This window comes from Bison bison, unplaced genomic scaffold (genome assembly GCF_000754665.1).
Source record: "Bison bison bison isolate TAMUID 2011002044 unplaced genomic scaffold, Bison_UMD1.0 scf7180017864193, whole genome shotgun sequence".
NCBI classification, from domain to species: domain Eukaryota; kingdom Metazoa; phylum Chordata; class Mammalia; order Artiodactyla; family Bovidae; genus Bison; species Bison bison.
The window spans coordinates 1,826,372-1,845,047 of record NW_011494765.1 but is presented as its reverse complement, the minus strand read 5'-3'; the positions used below and the strand labels follow the sequence as shown (position 1 = coordinate 1,845,047).

The 18,676-nt window shown below is 55.2% G+C and overlaps 1 protein-coding gene across 1 annotated transcript in view; it reads right to left on the bottom strand.

Annotated features, from left to right (window-relative positions):
• The window catches only part of NEK6 (NIMA-related kinase 6), a 44,024-nt gene that overhangs the window by 24,355 nt on the left and 993 nt on the right, over positions 1-18,676 (bottom strand). The window contains exons 2-5 of the mRNA XM_010844034.1: positions 9,798-9,938; positions 8,344-8,406; positions 4,934-5,044; positions 961-1,067 (exon numbers count right to left, since the gene is read on the bottom strand). Of these exons, the coding sequence (XP_010842336.1) occupies positions 961-1,067; positions 4,934-5,044; positions 8,344-8,406; positions 9,798-9,938 (422 nt within the window). The remainder of the gene's footprint in view (positions 1-960; positions 1,068-4,933; positions 5,045-8,343; positions 8,407-9,797; positions 9,939-18,676) is intronic.

The following is an 18,676-nucleotide window of genomic DNA, read 5'->3' as shown; positions in this document are numbered from 1 at the left end:
GGGAAGGAGAGGGGGGTTGGTGTGGGGTCGGCCAGAGAGTGGGGCCCTTCAGGTGATGGGGGTTTAGTCCTCAGTCCTGCTCTCTCAGGGCAAGACCCTGGCCCTGTCTCTGCCCAGCTGTGGGACTTTGAGAAATGTAACCTCAGTTTCCTCATCTGTAAGATGGGTCTAACTTCACTACAGCTCAGGGCTGCTGTGAGGTCTAGGAGTGCAGGGATTTTTGTTCTCGTTTCTTCTTTTACAGCAGAGTGGGTACTCTATGCAGGTCTGTATAACAGATGAAGGAGGTGCTCAGGGAGGTAACCTGTGCTGTTCCCCAGTCACCAGGGCAGTGCCTCACACACAGCAGACCCTGATAAATGCAGGCAAAATGAACAAATGGAGGAATCAGTAAAGTCATCTAGCTAAAGCACACAGCACTCTGCTGGGCACTCAACAGGCTCTTTGCTCACAGTTTAGGATGATGTCAGCTCTCAGAAACACTCATCTCCTCTGTCCAGCCAACTCCTACTAAGACTTCAAAGCCCAGATGAAAAGTTCCCTTTTCCGGGATGATTTCCCTGCCCTCCCAGGCAGAGCTGGCGGCAGTACCGGAACTAGCCATGACTTCCCTGCCAGTCTCTCCACCCACCCTACCCTCGCTGCAGCCCCCTCTTGCTGGCTCCGGGCTGGTTTCGGGGATTGGAGATTATGTGTTGAGCATGGCCCCTGTTCCTGAGGTCCCTGTGACTACATGGCACTTGGTGCTGTCACCTTGGGGAGGCCCCTGACAGGGGCACAAGGTCCAGGGTGCCGTCAAGCCTGAGGCCTCCCGCTCCCATTCTCTGACGCTGTAAGGACAGGCAAGATGCTGGCCACCCACCGGCTGGGGATACAAGGCGGTCACCCTCCTCAGGCTGTCCCGAGCAGCCGGGAGGAGCTGAGGGAAAGGCTGTGTCCCGCGGCCCCCGGCACGTACCGCGGTGCATGACCCGGCGGGAGTGCATGTGCTCCACGGCACTGCAGAGCTGCACGAAGTACTTCCACACGGTCCTCTCCGGGATGAGCCGCTTCTGCTTCTTGAAGTACTGCGGAGGGGTAGACAGACACACGGACAGGCTTGGGTGACGAGCCTGGGAGTGCCGCTGTAGGGTCCCGGCTCCAGGGGTCACGTGTCCACCCCCAGCACCAGCATGGGGCTCCCTGAAGGCGGGGCTGGCCTGGACACAGGGGATGTTCTGATGGCTTCGCTGAAGGGATGCTGGGACCACATCTTGAAGGCTGCTCTCTATGACCCTCTACCTGGAGTCTCCTGGACACACGTCCATCTCCTCCCACACTGCCCGACAGGGATTAGTTCCTTGCAGAAGTGACTGGGGTGGGCTCTCTGCCCTGGGCCTGGCCCAGCCCAGGATGGGGGCACCCAAGACCTGCTTGGTGCTTAAATCCCAGCTCCCTTCCTGGGAGCCAGCACATGTAACCATGAACAAGCATGGCAAGGACCTCCAGGAAGCGGGCCTGACAGTCTCAAATGGACCTTCCAGTTTCAACAGGCACAACCTACTTTGTTGCCTGGGAAATCATACTTAACACTGCAGAAAAAAAAAAGCAAAAAACAAAAGCCTAAAACTCAAAACCTACCCAGGCTGCACTGAGTGATCTGTAAGTAACCAAGGGTCCTGAAAGAGCTCAATCAACCAGGAACATGTCCTCGTCCACTGTTCAGATCAGCATCCCTCCAGGGGGATCTCCTGTGGGCCAGGCCCGTAGGGGTCGGGGACATAATTCACACACCCGTCATTTGGAACCTAGTTTCTGTTCACTTAGAGCAACCATCTTTTCCCAAAGCAGCCAGAGGTGAAGACTTGGCAGCCAGACCGGCACAGGGAAGACCCAGGACACTCGCAGCCTGAGGCAGGAGGTGGGACCCGAGCTAACCTCTGCTAAGCACCTGCCATGTGCAGCCTCTGTGCTGAGCCCCACAGTGATGGCTGCACCCATCTCACAGATGGGGAAGCTGAGGGCCGCACGGGAGCAGTAAGGGGCAGAGTTACAACAGCTCAACCTGGGAAGCCCAAGCTCTTTACCCACTTCTAATGGTACCAGTAACCACCTGATGAAGGCCCAAGGTCAGAGAGGTTCAGAAACTTGCCCAGGGTCATCCAGCAGGGGCGGCAGAGCTGGAACCAGACGTGGACACCTCCAACCTTGGGACAGTCATAGTGGGAAGCCCCTAGACTGGCTCTAAAGCCCCATGAGGCTCTTCTAAGGCTCCATTCTGGGAGGGGACCTCATGAGTCAGCTGCCCCTGGCTCCCGGCACAGAGCTCCCCCAGGACCACCTCAGGCCTCCACAGTGGGCCGCACTGCGGTGTTATTTGTACCCTAATGTTAGCTAATCCTCATTATAGCATTTAAATGGGGACGTGCGCGGCTGTGCGTGGTGATTTTCTAAATGTCACGTCCTATTGGTACGGGTGACATTTAGCGGGAAGGCGCGGAGTCTCTGGTGGGTTCTGGGGTGGCAGCAGCTCCGGCTTCACCATCCATCGTAAATAATGCCGGCACGTGGCCCTGGCGGTGCTGCTTGGCTCTGGAGGCTGGGGGCCTTTGGGGCAGAGGGTCTGCTGGCCAGCCGCCTCCCTGTCAGGCCAGGACTCAGTGTGGCCCCAGGCTGAGCCCTGCCTAGGCCCCTGTTCCCTCCAAAAGCCAGAGGCAGCTAGAGAGAAGGAAAGGCCAGAGAAACAGCTGCTCCCAGGCCCTGAGCACTATGCTGGGTCCATTACAGATGGGAAACTGAGGTACAGGGAGCTGCCCAGGTCATCCCTCAGGTGTGTCTGACCCTGGGCCCGGGGTCTTCCTACTGCCCTGCCTTGCCTGTCTGAGCTGCTCTGCCTGCAGGGCCACAAACTCAGCAGGGGAAGGGGAGGGTGAGGGGCCCTTGACAGAGGGAGGGAGGTGCCAGGCCATGTGAGGAGGAGGGCTCCTGAGACAGAAGGGCCTGAAGCACCTGGAAGCTGGGCCACCGCCCCAGAAACCAAGGGTGTGAATAACCGACTTGAACCCTGAGTCAGGGTTGGCCCAGGGGAAGCCGGGGTGAGGGGAGGCACCACCCCAGGCCAGGTACAAAGGATGCTGGATGCCACCATGCCTCCCTCCTGTCTCTTCTGGCTGGAAGGAGCTTGCATCCAGGCCCTGCAGCTCCCACGCAGCCCTCCCCGATGAGGCCCCCACAACAGCGGTGGAAACTGAGGTTCAGGAAGGGGAGGGATCTATAATTTCCCCAGCACCCCCAACTCCCCATTGTCTGACTCCAGCCCCCTCCATGAGCTGAGAGGCTGTGAGGGGGTCTGAGGGCCATAGGGGCTGACAGGGTGCAGCACCCTGACCAGACAAAAGTGCTTTGTGGACCCTGGGCTTCCATCCCTCTGGGCTCTGGCACAAGCTGCTCTGCCTCTAGGCTGCAGGTCTCCCCTCGGGTATCTGCTAACGTGCCACCTCCTCCAGGAAGCCTTCCCTGCTAACGTGTCACTTCCTCCAGGAAGCCTTCCCTGGCTCCCACAGACCCTGAACTTGGCTTGTTCACTGCTGCTCGTGACTGCTCGTTCACAGCTCTGCTCTCCCATCAGAAGGCAAGCTCTCTGAGGGCCACGCCTAGGCCAGCAGCATGGGGGTGGGCACAGAGCAGGTCTGGATGCATGGTGTTCAGGGAGAGAATGACACAGGAAGGAGAAAAAGAGTGGGGGGAGCGGGGGAGAAGTGAGATGTGAAACAGCACATCTGTTTCCACCAGGGATCTGCGTGGAGATTAACATCCCTGCAAACCCATTAATATGTCAATGAAAGTATAAAAGCAGGTGATAACAGCTCAAGTAATGCTGCTTCCCAGAGATGCCCCTATTCCTAGGAGCCAAATTTCAGAAGAGCAGGCACCGAGCAATCATTCAATCCCCAGTGCCTGGTGGGAAAGACAGAGCAGGGTGGGGGCTCGGGCATGGCCCAGCCCGGCTTAGGGACAGACTGGGCTCGGGGGAGGAGTGATGCAGGCCCACCAACACGGTCTGTGGATGAGGGTCCAGCCAGCCGGGGAGCGACGACCTTGAAGGAGGCGGGGTGAGTGGAGCTGAGCGCGCTGGCCCAGGGATCCCACTTAGAGACTGTGCTACCCCACGCAGGTGACAAAACCTCTCTGAGCCTCACTATTTAAGGGTAGTGTGGACTCAGTGAGTGAGGCATACACACAGCACGGCTGTGGCCTGCAGTGGGTGCCCCATCGGGGGAGCTGTGAAGGTCCCCGTGTCCAGGCTCAGGCGGACCCAGTTCTGGGCTCAAGGCGGGGCGGGGGGGAGGTGAAAGGGCAGTCTGGGGGCTGCCTGTGGGACTTGGCAGGTTGCTCAAAATCTCTGAGATCCCTGACCTCGGCCATTATATGGGAAGGAAGATGTCTCACAAGGGCTGAGGGGCTCAGGAAGGTCCCCTGGGGATGATGCCACCGGAGGGCCACTGGAAGCAGAGACCTGGGTCACTGGCACGGGTCTGTGCCCATGCTGCTGGGGATCCTCAGGTAACTCTTCCAACCTCTCTGGGCTTAGTTTTCCCGTCTATAAAATGAGGCAGAAGACACTTTCCCAGATTCTGAGACCTGGGGTCTGACCTACAGGGGGTTATGCCCCATCCCTTCTGCGAGGCAAAAGTGGCCATGAGCCCATGGGTGGGCTGGGGCGGTGAGGGACCCCAGATGGGTCTTTTCTGCCCGTGGCTGACCCTCTCCCAGCAAGTGTGGATGGGACCATAACTGAGGCCTCTGGGCATCAGCAAGGGGGGACGGGGGGCGAGTGTCCTTGAGCAGCTGCCTCTACCTGAGACCAGAGCACTGGGGGATCTGGGCTGAGGTAGGGGGGGCACCTGACCTGGGCAGCACCCCGAGACCCAGCTCTCCCACCAGGCACCCTCACCTTGATCATCTGTGATAGGTCGCCCGCGTCTGCCAGCTCCAGCACAATGTTCAGTTCATTGTCCTCGATGAATGAATCCAAATACTTGATGATGTTTGGATGGTTCAGTTGCTGCCCAAACAGAGAAAAAGAGGGAGATGGAGCCAGTGAGAGATGATACAGTTGGAGAGGCGAGTATCTGGGGGGAATGGCCTGCAGACCTGGGTGACACGGGGAAAGCCATTTTGCATCCCTGAGCCTCAGTGTCCCCTCTGTAAAATGGGCATAATCTTTTGCAGAGAAGCTGTGAAAATTACACAGGCTGATACCCCTGAAATATCTACACGGTGACCACTCGCAGCTAAGATTCAACAGACACTGTGGAAATGACCCTTTTCTCCCTCCTCTTCATCATCACATCCACCCAGGCCCCTCCAGGGTAGGGCCAGACCCCCACCACTCCACCTCTGTACTCAGTGGTCCTGGAATACTTGGAAGTGTCCACCTCCTTCCTTCTTCCTTCCCACTTTCTCAGTTTCTGACCCACCCTTTGTGAAATCTTGAGAAAACATCATTCCTGGTGTGAGAGCTGCCCTGAGCACGGTGCTCAGTAATGAAGCCCTGATTCTGGCCTGATCACCGTGGCCTGTGTGATTGCTGGACAGGACCGCACCCCCACTGGCCGGAAGTCAGCCCCTGCTTGGCTGACAGGAGACCCTGGCATTCCTTATAACTGAAACTATACTGAAATGACTCCAGGATCTAGGGAAGGCAGAGGGACTCAAATATTCCGCCACAGTAAGGTCAGCCGGTCCAGCGGGGGTCCCACCCAGAGGCCACTTGAAAGCACATTTTCCCAAAGGCCCAGAAGGTGCGGCGTGAGGGGCACGTATCTATGCTGTGCGTCACTGTCCTGCCCCGCCTGGCAGCCTCTCACTGGTCCTGGCGCGAACAGCATGAACGATGCCGCGCAGTGGCCCCTCTGAGGACTGCGCTTCTTTCTGTATTGTAGGAAACATCCCGTGCCCTGGCACCTCCTGTTGACTTCCCACAGGCAGGCTGGAGAGGTGGGTCACGTTCTGCAAAGGGGCTGGCCTGGTGGCAGAGGTTATAACCATGGCAACGGGGGCTGCCTCTGACCAGATGCTACACTGAGTCCTTCCAATGCATCTTCTCACTAATTCCACGACAACACCTCTGAAGACAGCATTCTCGTCATCAACCCCTTAGACAGATGAGAAAACCAAGGCCCCAAGTGGTCAGCAGCTTACCCACGGCCCCAGAGCTAGTGAGCAAGGGACGTATCTGCCTGCGAAGCCCGCAGCTGACCACGCTCAGTGGCAATGCAGCCTGGGGGAGGGTCAGAGACCCCACACCAGGCAGGCCCAGGTCATGCCACCTGGGGCAGCCTCACCGAAGAGGCTGTGGTCACTCAGTTCTGAGCCCAAGAACCAAACAGGCTGGCTTGGTGTGCACACGTGTACAATCCCTTACTCATGTGAGCAGCACACATGTGTTCTTGGCCACGAGTAGGGAGACAGGGTTGTGTGATCCAGACAGCCACTCCCCAGGGCTGGGGAATCAGTTTCAGGGATCACAAATGGGTCCAAAGTTAATCATTTAGTAAAACTTTCAAAATGTTATCTGAAGAGTATTTTAGGACCTGTGATGGCTGGAGTTAAGGATACCTCCCTACAAGCCTCTAGCCTCCCCCTTGGGACCCATCACAGCCAAGGGCCACCCCTGCGAGCATCCGCGCTCAGCCACTGCTGGGCCCCCTTCTTGTCCCCACGTTCAAGTCTCACATCCTGAATGTGGCATTCAAGTCCACCATGATCTGCACGCCCATCCATGCTGTCAGGGCTCCTGCAGCAGGCTTGTCTCAGCCTTCCAGATTCTGAGACCAGGCCCTGGGCCCTGCACGATTTCCCCGGCGCCCTTGGGTCTGCCAGCATCACCCGAAGGTCACCATCTGCCGCCTGTCTGTTCTCCCTCCTGCCTGGGAATCCCTGGGTGGTGGGGTGGCGGGGGAGGGTGCCATGGTTGACTGTACCAGTAGCCCACTTTACAGGAAGCTGCCAAGCAAGCTCTCTCTCTATGTGGGGACAGAGGACACCAAGTCAGTGCTGACTGTGTGCTCTCCTGTGCCAGGCCCTCTTCAGACACTACTTTATTTTTAAAAATTTTTTCATTGATTTATTTTTTGGCCATGCCATGCTGCTTGCAGGATTTCAGTTCCTTAACCAGAGACTGAATCCAGGCCACGAAAATGAAATCCTGGAATCCTAACCACTAGGCCAGCAGGGAACTCCCCCGATACTATTTTATTTAATTCTCTCTATCTGCCCATATCCTGTAAGGCCGGCATTCTCACCATTGCGCTGATGGGCAAACTGAGGCTCAGGGAGGTTAAGTCATACGCTTAAGGCCGCACAGCTTGTAAACGAAGACATCAGCATTTGAATCCAGGATCCCGGGCCTCCAAAGCCCATCCCTTTTTTTCTCCTCCATCACCTCCTAATTCTCAGGTGGAATCCTGAACCTGAGATTCAGGGGAGGAGGGCAGAGCCCCAGGGAGAGCCACCCCTAGACCAGGGAAATAGGTCTAGTCCAGAAAGTTCTGTCATCTCTGACTCTCAGGAGACCAGAGGGGAATCCAGCAGGAAGGGGGAAAGGATGACCATAGACACCATCCACCACCACCACCCCTCGCCCTGGACGGGCCCTGCAGGTCTGTCCTTCACACAACCCTGTGCAGCTCCGGTGGAACCAAGGACTTCTGCTCACAGAGGGGCAGGCACATCAGCTACTCCCGGGGGACCCATCCCCAGTTGTGCATCCTGCCTCCTCCCTGTTGGAGGCCTGGCTAGAGTCCAACAGGTGGACACCTCAGGGGCCCCGAGCTCCTCTAGCTCCCAGAACCCGGGGCCCCGTGCTCGGCTGTTAATTCTGCCCAGTGCCCCAGACTGGCTCGGCTCTGTCTCCCTGGCACAGAGCATCTCCTGGAGGGAGCACGAGAATGGGAGAGAAGAAGAGAACGCACCTGGCTGAATATTCAGACGTGCGTGCCACCGCATGGAAATACAAGGGCACGAGGCTGAGCGCAAAGATGGGATGAGACCAACGGGGAGACAGAGACAGACAAACCGCAGTCGGACCCAACACCCACCTCCGCTCCTTCCCCAACAGCCTGGTCCACGGCCGCCACATCCAGATACGCAAGGGTCAAGGACAGCCAGTCTGGGGGCACCGCGAGGACTGGGCAGAGGCGAGGCGGGTCCCCACTCAGCCACAGGAGGACAAACCAGCCGCTGCCCTCCTCCAAAGTACGTCGTTTCTGAATTTAAAGGGCTAAGGGGCTGTGATGGTCACGACATGGCCCAGCCTGGCCTAAGGAAGCGTGGGGCTCCTGCTCGGCCCAGGGCACTCACCTTCAGGAGGCCAATCTCCTTGACACAGTCCTGCCTGGCCTTGGCGTCCATCATCTCAAATATCTTGAGTGAGAGAAGACAGAGAAAGAGTGGTTAAAACCAGCACCCAGAGCCCCAGAGGGAGCACAAGGCCCGGGACCCCAGTCTGGGTTCTCACGCCTCCTTGCAGCGGGAACCCTGTAAGAACAATGGTTCAGATAACTGGGTGCCCATCACGTGCCAGGCACTGTGCTGACCAATTCCCACTCAATCATCTCAGCAGCTCCTATGAGGTGGGGGTTAATGCTGGCCAACTTACAGAGGAGGAGACTGAGGTCCAGAGAAGTCCTGTGACTTGCTAAGTTCATGCACCGGTAAGGGGTAGGACAGGAAACACCCTTGGAGCCTGAGTCTTCGCGTCTATAAATGGGGCCAACAGCCTGACCTCACTGGGCAGTCATGTGGACCAAGTTTGAAGAAGGGGTATAGCACGCACCCCCTGATGCCCCCCAGGCTGTGTTCACTCCATGTGGGTCCTCCCAGCACATCCTAACTTATAGGAACAAACCGGAAGGCGACACTACAGCCGCCCGCCCGCAGAACCCATCCCAGCACTAAAAACCAACACAGAGAGAACCCATGTGAGCCCATCCCTGGCAGACAAAGCGCAGAACACGGGCCTTTTCTGAACCGAGGAGCCTGTGTCCCCTCCGACCATCCCAGGCCACGTGTGCAGCACCCAGATCCACAAGGACAGAATCACACTGTCCGGCTTCAGGCGGGGCTTCCTCGCCCATCTCTCCACCTCGTCACTGTGTCTGAACTGCCTTCCCTCTCCTGAGCGTCCTCTGCCCAGCCAGTTAATCTCATTCTTTAAGGTAAATGAGCAAGTCGAGGGGCTGTGGAAGCCCTGCTGGAGGACTCAAGGCCATTTCCTGCAGAAAAGAGCCATTCAGAGGGGCCCAAAGGCTCTCACGAGCAGCTTCCTCCTTGGGCTTTGCTGCATAGAACGCATCTGCCTGACCCCACTCCTTCGATTAGAAGGGACTCAGAGGTCAGGCAGTAGCCCAGAGCTACCAGAGAGGGTCAGTTGGCTGCAGATCTGAGCCTCAGCTCCCACTTAGCTTCCCCCACCAGCCCTGGTAAGTTATTCACGTGTCTGCAGTTTTCCTCCTCCGAAAAATGGGGTGATAAATCCCCAATCCACAGAGCTGCTGTCAAGATTCTGTGAGCTCCAGCATAACGCAGTATACAGCAGGCACTCAGCATGTGCTCATCCTTGTTTTCCTTTATGGTTCACAGAGAGTTTTCGCAAAGACAAGGCCGCCTGATTCTCCCACAGCCCCATGAGTGAGGAGAGTGCCAGTTTCCCGGGTTTTTTGCAGGGGAGAGGCAGGACTAGCCCAGGGCCACAGTGTTCAGACACCAGCCGGCTCCTGCCGTGTGGTTCTGACCCCACGGCGCTGTTGGCTCACCTGCACCTTCTTCAGAGCCACTGTCTTCCTGTCCAGCAAGCAGGTGGCCTTGTACACCTCGCTGAACTGCCCTCGGCCAATCTTCTTCTCAATCTGGAAGTCGGCCAGTGAGCAGCGAAAAGACAGGGCGTTGGGGTGCCTCTGGAGGGGAAGGACAGAGGGCATCAGTGACCAGCCAGGCAGAGTGGACGGCTGAGACCTGGGGCGGGGTTTGGGGGTGGGTGCTACCCCTTCCCCAGCCCTGGCAACAGCCTTTCAGGGTGGAGGGACCCTGATCGCCCCCTTACTATCAAAGCCCCCTTCGCCCCTTGGCGCTCTCCACACCAGCTCCCTTTGATCCCGACGATGCCCCTCTGCAGATCTGGGCTCCTTCACACACTTATCTCCATCCCTCAGTATCGGATCACTTGTTCTTTGTTCGTTTCTGTCTCCACTCTCGAGGACCAGGGCCTCATCTGCCTTGGTCACTCCTGAATGCTTTCTGTCCCTGCTGGAGCCGGCCAGCAGAGCAGGTGCAATAAACATCTAAGGCAGCAACTAGCAAAGCCACACCGCCAAGGGGAGGGAGGTTCTGCGGGGTCCTGTCGGCCCCAGGGCTCCAGGACACACCCCCAACCCTTACCCTTCAAGTCACCCCACGAAGCAGCAACCTCCCCTCCCGGGGTAGCTTTCCCACCACAGAGATGGGAACACGCAGGTTAAACCCGCAGCCTGACACTCGGAGCCCATTCTTTGGATAAACTGTCCCCTTTATGGCAACATGAAGAATCTGGGCACCGTGATGACCCTCCAGGGGTCAGTGCTGAAGGCAATGATTAAGCTGCAGGACCTGCCCAGGATGGAGCCAAACAGGTGAGGCACAGTGGCCAGGTCCGCCCTCTGCCCAAAACACACCTGCAAAGGTGGTCTCAGGAAGAGGAGAGGAGGGGGAGCCACTGCTGGGCCCTGGAAGCGGGCGGGGGGGAAGGGCAGAGGAGGCCCCACGACAGCCTGGCAGGGTGGGCCCTCCCTCCTGCTACACCCCCACTCTCAGGTGGAGGATCACCCCCACTGAGGACCCTCCCCACTGGGTGGTGACATGAAGATGGGGTCTCTGTTGCTGCTGGATGAGTTGCACACAGTAGGTGTGCAGAAAGGTGTGCAGAGTTCCTTCAGGGGAACAGGGGTGGGGCAAGAAAGCCTGAGGGTCCACCCCCCACCCACAGCAGGGCAAGCCGCTGTATTTTCAGAAGTGGAAATGCCTCCTCCAGAGTATGGCCAGAGCCTCTGAGAGGCCGAAGGTCAGGAGTTCCCCTGTGCTGTGTTCTGGAACTCTCCCCACCAGGAATGCCAAGAGCAGACCAGTCATTCCTGGAGGAGCCCTGGGAACCCCCGTGTGACTGGCTGTGGAGCCCATCAGCCTGGGTCACTGGTTGGTGACCTTGGTGGTTACACAAGCCACCCTGAGCCTCGGTTTCCTGTCCGTAGGGTAAAAGAAGTAGGGTGGCTACAAGAATTCGGCAAGATTGCTAAGCCATGCACACAGTAAGTGCTTAGCGGTTGCAGCCATGTTACGGACAGGCTTGGGCGGGGCAGGAATGAGGAGGTTGGGGTTGGAGCCTGAGCGGCTACTCCCCACCTCTGCACCTGCCATGGCCCAGCTCTGCACCAAGGAAACCCTAACGGGCATCTTGTTGCCAGGACTGAGAGATGGAACTCAGCTTTGCAGCTTGCAATCGCTGGGCCCACCCTGACTCAAGTCTCCAGGCATAATTACCTCCCCTGATGGGAGATTTTAAGACATTCTGCCTGGGGACCTGAGCAGGGGGGTAGGCTGGTGGAGGAGGAAGATGGTGCTCTCGCCCACCACCTGCTAGACTCTGCCAGGTAAGTTCTTTAGTCTCAGCAATGGACCTACCTGCACACCCAGTGTCCACCTAAGAGGAGCAGCATGCGTTTACTAAGCATGTACTATGTGCCAGGCACTGTGCGTGTAGCTTCCCGGGACCCTGTGAGCAGACGTCACTGCGACTCCATTCAGGAAACAGGCTCAGAGGGGAGGCTCCAGACCCTACCGCAAGTAACACCGGGGATTTGAACCAGGACAGGATACTCCCTTCACCCTGTACATGTTACCACCCAACTCTGCTTTCCTGTCAAGACCCTGTGACTAGTCAGGCCTCCCAGCTTCAGCCTCCTGAGCCCCACCTGTGCCCCCACCATGGGCCTCCACCTTAGTCCCCTCTGTGCCCCCTGAACTGGGGCTCTGACCTGCCAAGCAGGTGCCTGGGCATGTGTGTCAAAGGACACAACGAAATGCGCTCAAAACAGCCGGGAGCAGGAGGGACTCTGTGACCCGGCCACTGTCACTTCTGTGGGCACAGCTGAAACCACGCCCCCCAGAAGGCAACGCTCTGGGCCCCTGGAGGAACCACACGTGGTCAGGACAATAGCGCCACGCCATCTCGTGTGTTCGGCACCGACCATGCATCTGCTGGTGTCCTAGGTGATGAGACAGGTTTAACGACTGAAGTCCCCTAACAGCTTGTAAAACAAGGCTTATCGGTCCCACTTTATGATTAAGGACACTGAGGCACAGCCAGGCAATGGGAGCTGGGACTTGAACTCCCAGATGACGGAAAGCCAGGCACGCTGCCCGGTGACATGGGGCAGGGTCTCTCTGCCCCACCTGTTTCCCTAGGGACAGTGAGGGTCTGGAGGGCGTGCTCTCTAAGGGTCCTACTTCTACCAACGCAGAGTGATGAGTGGCCAGAGTCCCTGGCACTTTCTACCCACCTTAAGGACATTCCCCAGAGGCCATGTGGTCCAGCTCCACGGCTGAAAGCTCCCAAAGGATAGGGACCTCCCAGCCAGCCTGGCTGACGGCCCTGCACTTCTGAATATGCGATGACCCAGATTTGCATTTCCTATCACAACCCATCCAACCTAATTAGAGGAAGGCTCCAGGAGGGGGCAGGTTACCCAGGGGGCAGTGCAGCATGAGGGGGCTTGGGGGCTGCTGCCACCCCCACTGGGGTCAGGACAGGGCCTTGTTCCTGAGGGGACCCCTGCTCAGGCAGGGGTCACTACGGGACGCAGGGCTTCTGGGGGTGCAGCTGCCTGAGCCAGCAGAGTCCTGACCCCAATTTAACTCAGGGACTCAGAGCAGAAAAGGAACAGCTGAACTGAGTTCTTGCCCCCAAAGGCCAGGCCTCTTCCTGCTGCCACCTACCTCCTGGGTGGGCCCCCGGCAAGTTCCTGCAGGGGAGAGAGGTGGGCCATGATGGGGATGTTAGAAACCCAGCCCCAGGACCTCCAGGAGAAGAGGGTCTGGGAGCTCTAAGCTGCTGGGCAAAGACAGGGCTGGCCCCAAACAGCCCACACGACGGTGGGGCCGACAGTCACCCCTCCTGACGGCCTTTCTGAAAATGGCTGATCTAATACTGTCCCATTACATCGGGGACCCCACTCTGCCTCCTAGGGAAAATACACACAACCCCAGGGCCCAGGGTAGCCGAGAGGTGACTGCCACTCTGGCCCAGTCCGCCGAAATGCTGACACTGGGGCCTGGAGGCCTGGGTTCAAGTCCTGGCTCTGCTACTTCCTAGCAAGCCCTCTGGGCCTCAGTTTCCTCATCTGTCCAGCTGGGATCTGTTGGACAACCATCATCTGTCCAACCGTCATCTAGTTCTTTGTCCTTGGCAAACAGCCCTGGGTGACTGATGGAAGGACAGTCAACTCAGAGGCTGCAGGTATGTCCACCTCACCCCTTTGCTGTAGCCAGAGGATGTCAGGTAAATGACCTCTCTGAGCCTCAGTTTCTTCATCTGTGAAATGGGGCTATGAAGACTTATTTAAGTGAGATGCGGGTTGTCCAACAACCCTCCGGAGGGCTGTTGGGGGTTAAATAATTAATGAGTGAACACTTAGAAGAGGGCCCGATACTAAGGAAATGCTGCATATTTGGTGTTATTATCATGTTTGTTGCTATTATTACTGTTGGTTTGGCACTGCAGAATGTCTGGAGGAATGCAGACTTCCCAGGGGCTGGGGAGAAACAAAGGCAGGGTGTGCACAGTGCCCAGCCAGGTGGGAGTCTGGCCCAGGGAATAAACAGGGAACTGTCAGCTGGCGTTATCAATACCACTTGCATTCCCATTCCAATATGCGCTAAGCATATTCCTAGCTCCGGATTCTCTTGCTATAAAAAGTAAAATGTATTTTAAAATGCAAGACCAAGATCAATGACATCCCGTTTCCTTAGCACCCATGGTGCTGGGTGTTTAAAGTACACCATCTCACTTAAATAGGTCTTCATAGCCCCATTTCACATATGAGGAAACTGAGGCTCAGAGAGGTCATTTACCCGACATCCTCTGGCTACAGTAAAGGGGTGAGATGGATGTACCTGCAGCCTCTGACTTGACTGTCCTTCCATCAGTCACTCAGAGCTGTTTGCCAAGGACAAAGAACTAGATGACAGGCTTGCCCCCCTTTCTAGGCTGTGCTGTGGGCACCAGAGGCCATTTCTGACTATTCATCCCCCTTCCCCATGGTGGGAGCCCCTTAGTTCTCCCCCAAAGGTAGAAGAGATGGGGTGGAGGGACAGGGAGGTGGCAGTGGGCCTGAGAGGGGGCACTAATGATCTCAGAGAGGAGGAACCCCTGGGAACAACTCCTTGGGCAGCAGGAGGAATCTGGTGGGGTCACGAGTCAAGGACATGGCCAAGGTCCTGAGTCACTTCTAGCCCGGACCCCAGTCTCCCAAGAGATGGGAGGACAACATCAGACAAACAGCAGGGGGACCTGGTGTCTTGGGCCACTCCAGGATACCGCCACCCCAGAAAACTTGGTGAAACCTAGCTCTCTTTCCCAAGTCAGATCAAATTAGGCCACAAACACCCTTCACCCTGTGTTAATTTGAGTTTAAAATGTTTGAACCACGGTAAGCCTCAGCCATCGACAAATCCTTTAAAAAAAAAAACAGGAGCATAAAATCACATATTAAAAGAATAAAAATGCATCCGCCCAATTAATTTTCTGAAATCTCATTAAAAAATTTAGCCTGACTAAGTCAGACTTCTGACCTGAATTTTAATCATCTTTACACTGGATGGGTCTTTTTTCCCTGATATTTGCAATGCATCATTAATTTTAAGGCAACCGCTTCTACGATTTTAAAAAGCACACTTCATCAGAATGACATTTCCTGTAAACGAACTTCACCTTTAAAGACATCTGACATTGTGTGCCGGGAACTTCTAATGGATTCAGTGTATGTGTATACAGCGATGTGTTTTAAATCTGCCTGGCACAAAAGAAGGGCGCGATTTACAGAGAGTCCATATTGTCAGACTCTTTATGAGGCCAGACCCACTCAGCTCTTCATGGTCTGGCTAATTTCGTACCTGAAGCCAGCCTCCCCTCCTGCAGCCCGAGTGGCGAGAAGGGCTCTGTGTGGCCACCAGACTTGGAGTCACTGCTGGCTTTCCCTTCGGTAGCAAGACGGACAACTTACCACACATCTCGATTTCCTCCCCTGCAGAGAGGAGTTTTAAATAAGATCTCCTCCTCTGGCTTGGTAGGAGGATGGAATGAGGTAAGTGCCAGGCATTGCAATGTAGGTACAACCACCACCAAGACTGTCTCAACTTGGAAGTCTGTCTACACTCAGCTCTGTGCCATCGGCTCATGGGAACGGTGAGCAAGGAGCCTGAACATCTAGACGCCTGATGACAAAACCTAACGTCATCTCGGCTGTGGCGGCGCCCCCAGGACGAGCCTCACAAACCAAGCTCCGGGAAGGCTGAGCTTAAACACACGGATGAGAGAATTTGGAACCGGCTCCAACAACTAACAAGCAAAGACTTGAAGGGAAACAAACCATGAAAAGCATCAGCTCCCACGCCAGCAGGCTGGCCACGTCCTCGACCTCCTTCTCCCCCTCATCCCTTCAGTTACTGCTGGAAGTCTCTGGAATCTTCCCTCCTCGTGTCCAGCCCATTTAAGGTCAAAGCATCATGTGACCTCCTATTTTCACCTGACTCATGACCAGCTACCAGGGACCTAAAGCCCCAACCCCTTAAAAAATAAAATTAAAAAAAACCCAACCCCTTGTCAATTTAAATCCATAACAGGCTTCCTGTTTGCTGCAGGTACAGTGCCAAATGACAGCGTGGATTCCAGACCTTTCATAAGCATCTGCTGTGCTACTTTACCTAAGCACAGGTATTTAAATGCTTATCTAACCCGATTGATCCTGCACCTTCAGCTTGGGTTCTTTCTTCTTCCTGAACATCGCCTCTCCCTGTCATACCCCAAACTCCTGATCAACATCAGCCCACATGTCATCTCCTTTCTAGAGCTTTCCTTATCAACCCTGATCCCTGGGGCAAAACAAGCCACCCCATTCTCCAGGCTCCCTCTGCATCAGTTCATCCCTCCCTGGGAGCCTTTCCTCTACACGGTCTTTATCTACTTATGTGAAGGGCTCCCCAGCAGACCCAAGGCAGAAAGGAGACAAGCACTCGCTGAATTTATAACACTTGGCAAACACTTCTTGAATTTTAATGGCCATTAATATTTGATCATTAAATCTTATCTACCACTATTGCTTTAGGAAGATTTTCATGAAGATTGTGGTGCCATGCGGAACTAGTGACAGCTGTCCCCATCCCCTGAACATACACACATTCCTCTCTCCGAACAGTGACGAATATAACTGAACTTGGCATGTCCCAAGCAGGTTTGCAAAGACTTTCCAGAATGGAAGACACATTAACTGAGGCTTTCTCAGACAAGAACACCTTTCTCCTTCTTGGAAATTCATATGGTTCTTAATGGGTCAGCTCAGCCTTGCATTTCTTTCCTGATGAAAATGCTCTGAAGCAAACCGGTAAAAATCATAAACCAAAGGGGCATTTTAAGCTGTTTCTCAACTCCATTCATTCATTCATTTGAAACCTCCATAAAAGCAAGCATGTTCAGCTTCTCCAAGTCTATATGAATTTCACATAAAATTCTACCTGGTTCAGCAAACTTATTTTCATAGGCTGACAGCACCCAGAGCTAGAAAGCTCCTTCAGATGAACAAACCACTAGCCTTGGACACAGAAGGTTAACAAAAGTCAGAGTTTGCATGCTAACTAAATTGTTTTTTCTACACTGGGGATACTTCCAGCCCTGGGCTGTTGAGCTGTGAAAACTAAAATGATTTTTAGAATATAAGAGTAAGATCAATCACATACCATTTCCTTAACACCCACAATGCTGAATACCATGTTGGGTGTTTAAAACATATCATCTCACTCTGTGGCCCCATTTTACAGAAGAAGAAACTGAGGCTCAGAGAGGTCATTTACCCAATGTCACCTGGCTAGTGAGGGAACAGAGTGAGGAACCACATCCTGCCTAGTCCAGAGCACAGCATTCTTGCCATCATGCAGTCTGGCTCTTTTCTCTAAGGTGACTTCAGGGAAACAGCAGTGCCTCCTGCCATAAAGGAAAATGCCTGTGCCATCAATTTGAGGTGTTTCTATGTCCTGAAACAGACAAGATTCAAGCCACGATCTCTCCCCAGACAGTGTTTAAAGACCAGTGCTCTATGAGATGAGGGGAGACAGAGTGCTTGACTTTTTTCATTCCAGCCCCACCCTGCAGCAGCCCCAGCGTCAATGTGGCTGCGCCCCAGTTCCGCAGACCTGGCCAGATACTGGTGGACCGGGGGCACCTTTCCCACCAGCCGCTTGCCAATGCTGAGTAATCATATCTAATTACACTTAACTAAGTCATTACCCACTCCAACATGTGCAAAGAGACACCCGGACGGTGCTGCCACCGCAGCCCACCACCTCCTCGCCTTGTTCATGAAATAATTACAGGCCTCTCTGCTCTGCCAAATGAGGCTGTAATTAACCCTAATTGCTCAAAATGCAACTGGCTAATTCTGGGAGATTAATCAAGGGGGACTCAATTGTTAGTGAATGACTTAATGTGACAAATTGCTACATTACCCGAGGAGGCCCGCTGCCCCCAGCCATTGGGGAAGTGTCCTGGTGGACCCTGGACCAGCAGTGTCTATGGGCTTCCCAGCTTTCTGGGACCTGCCTCCTCACATTTCACTGAGAAAATGGGCCCCTACATCCCAGCCGGTGCCTGGGATGGGAGGATGAGCAGCACGGTTGCCTGTGGACCTCCTGTGCGCACACACATGCAGTTTGTACTTCACACGTCACCTCTGTGAATCTACAGAGGTGCACCTTTCCTTGGGCTGATTAGTCTCACACCAGGAAGCACAGCGGAATAAGAGCTCAGGTACAGGAGAAGGACTTCAGACTCACCTTGCTGCCTTGGCCAGGCACCTTTGGGCAGTGCAGAACCTGTACAACTGTACATGGCAACCCTGCCCAAGAAGGTCAAACACCAGTCCACCTGGAGTCTTCCAACAAAACTAGGCAGTTAGAAGCTGTGACAATCCTAACAAGACTCAGGAAGGTGGCTCTCTCTGAATCTCCTCCTGATTTAGGTCTCATAGGCCTGGGACAAAAGCCAACCCTCAACAATTACTTTTCATCACTCCAGGCTGCCCACAGCACCCAACAGCAACTGGCACTGGCCAGTCTGTCCAGCCAAGCTCTTTGTCCCCCTTTTAGGTCTCTGCAAGCCACTTCCTCCAGGAGGCCTCTCTGGTTCCCTAGTTTAGACCACATGCCTTGTTGGAGTTCCATGGCCCCCAGTTTCTTCTGCTTTCTTTCTTGTCTTTCTCTCCCGTGAGGCTGTGTGCTCCCTAAAAGCAGACCTGGCTCTGTTAGCACACGACCGTGTCCTGGGTGGATGCATGCAGCTCACGAACTTGGCAGGTGAAGCCCCACCCAGGAGATTCTGTCTACGAAGGGGGGCAGA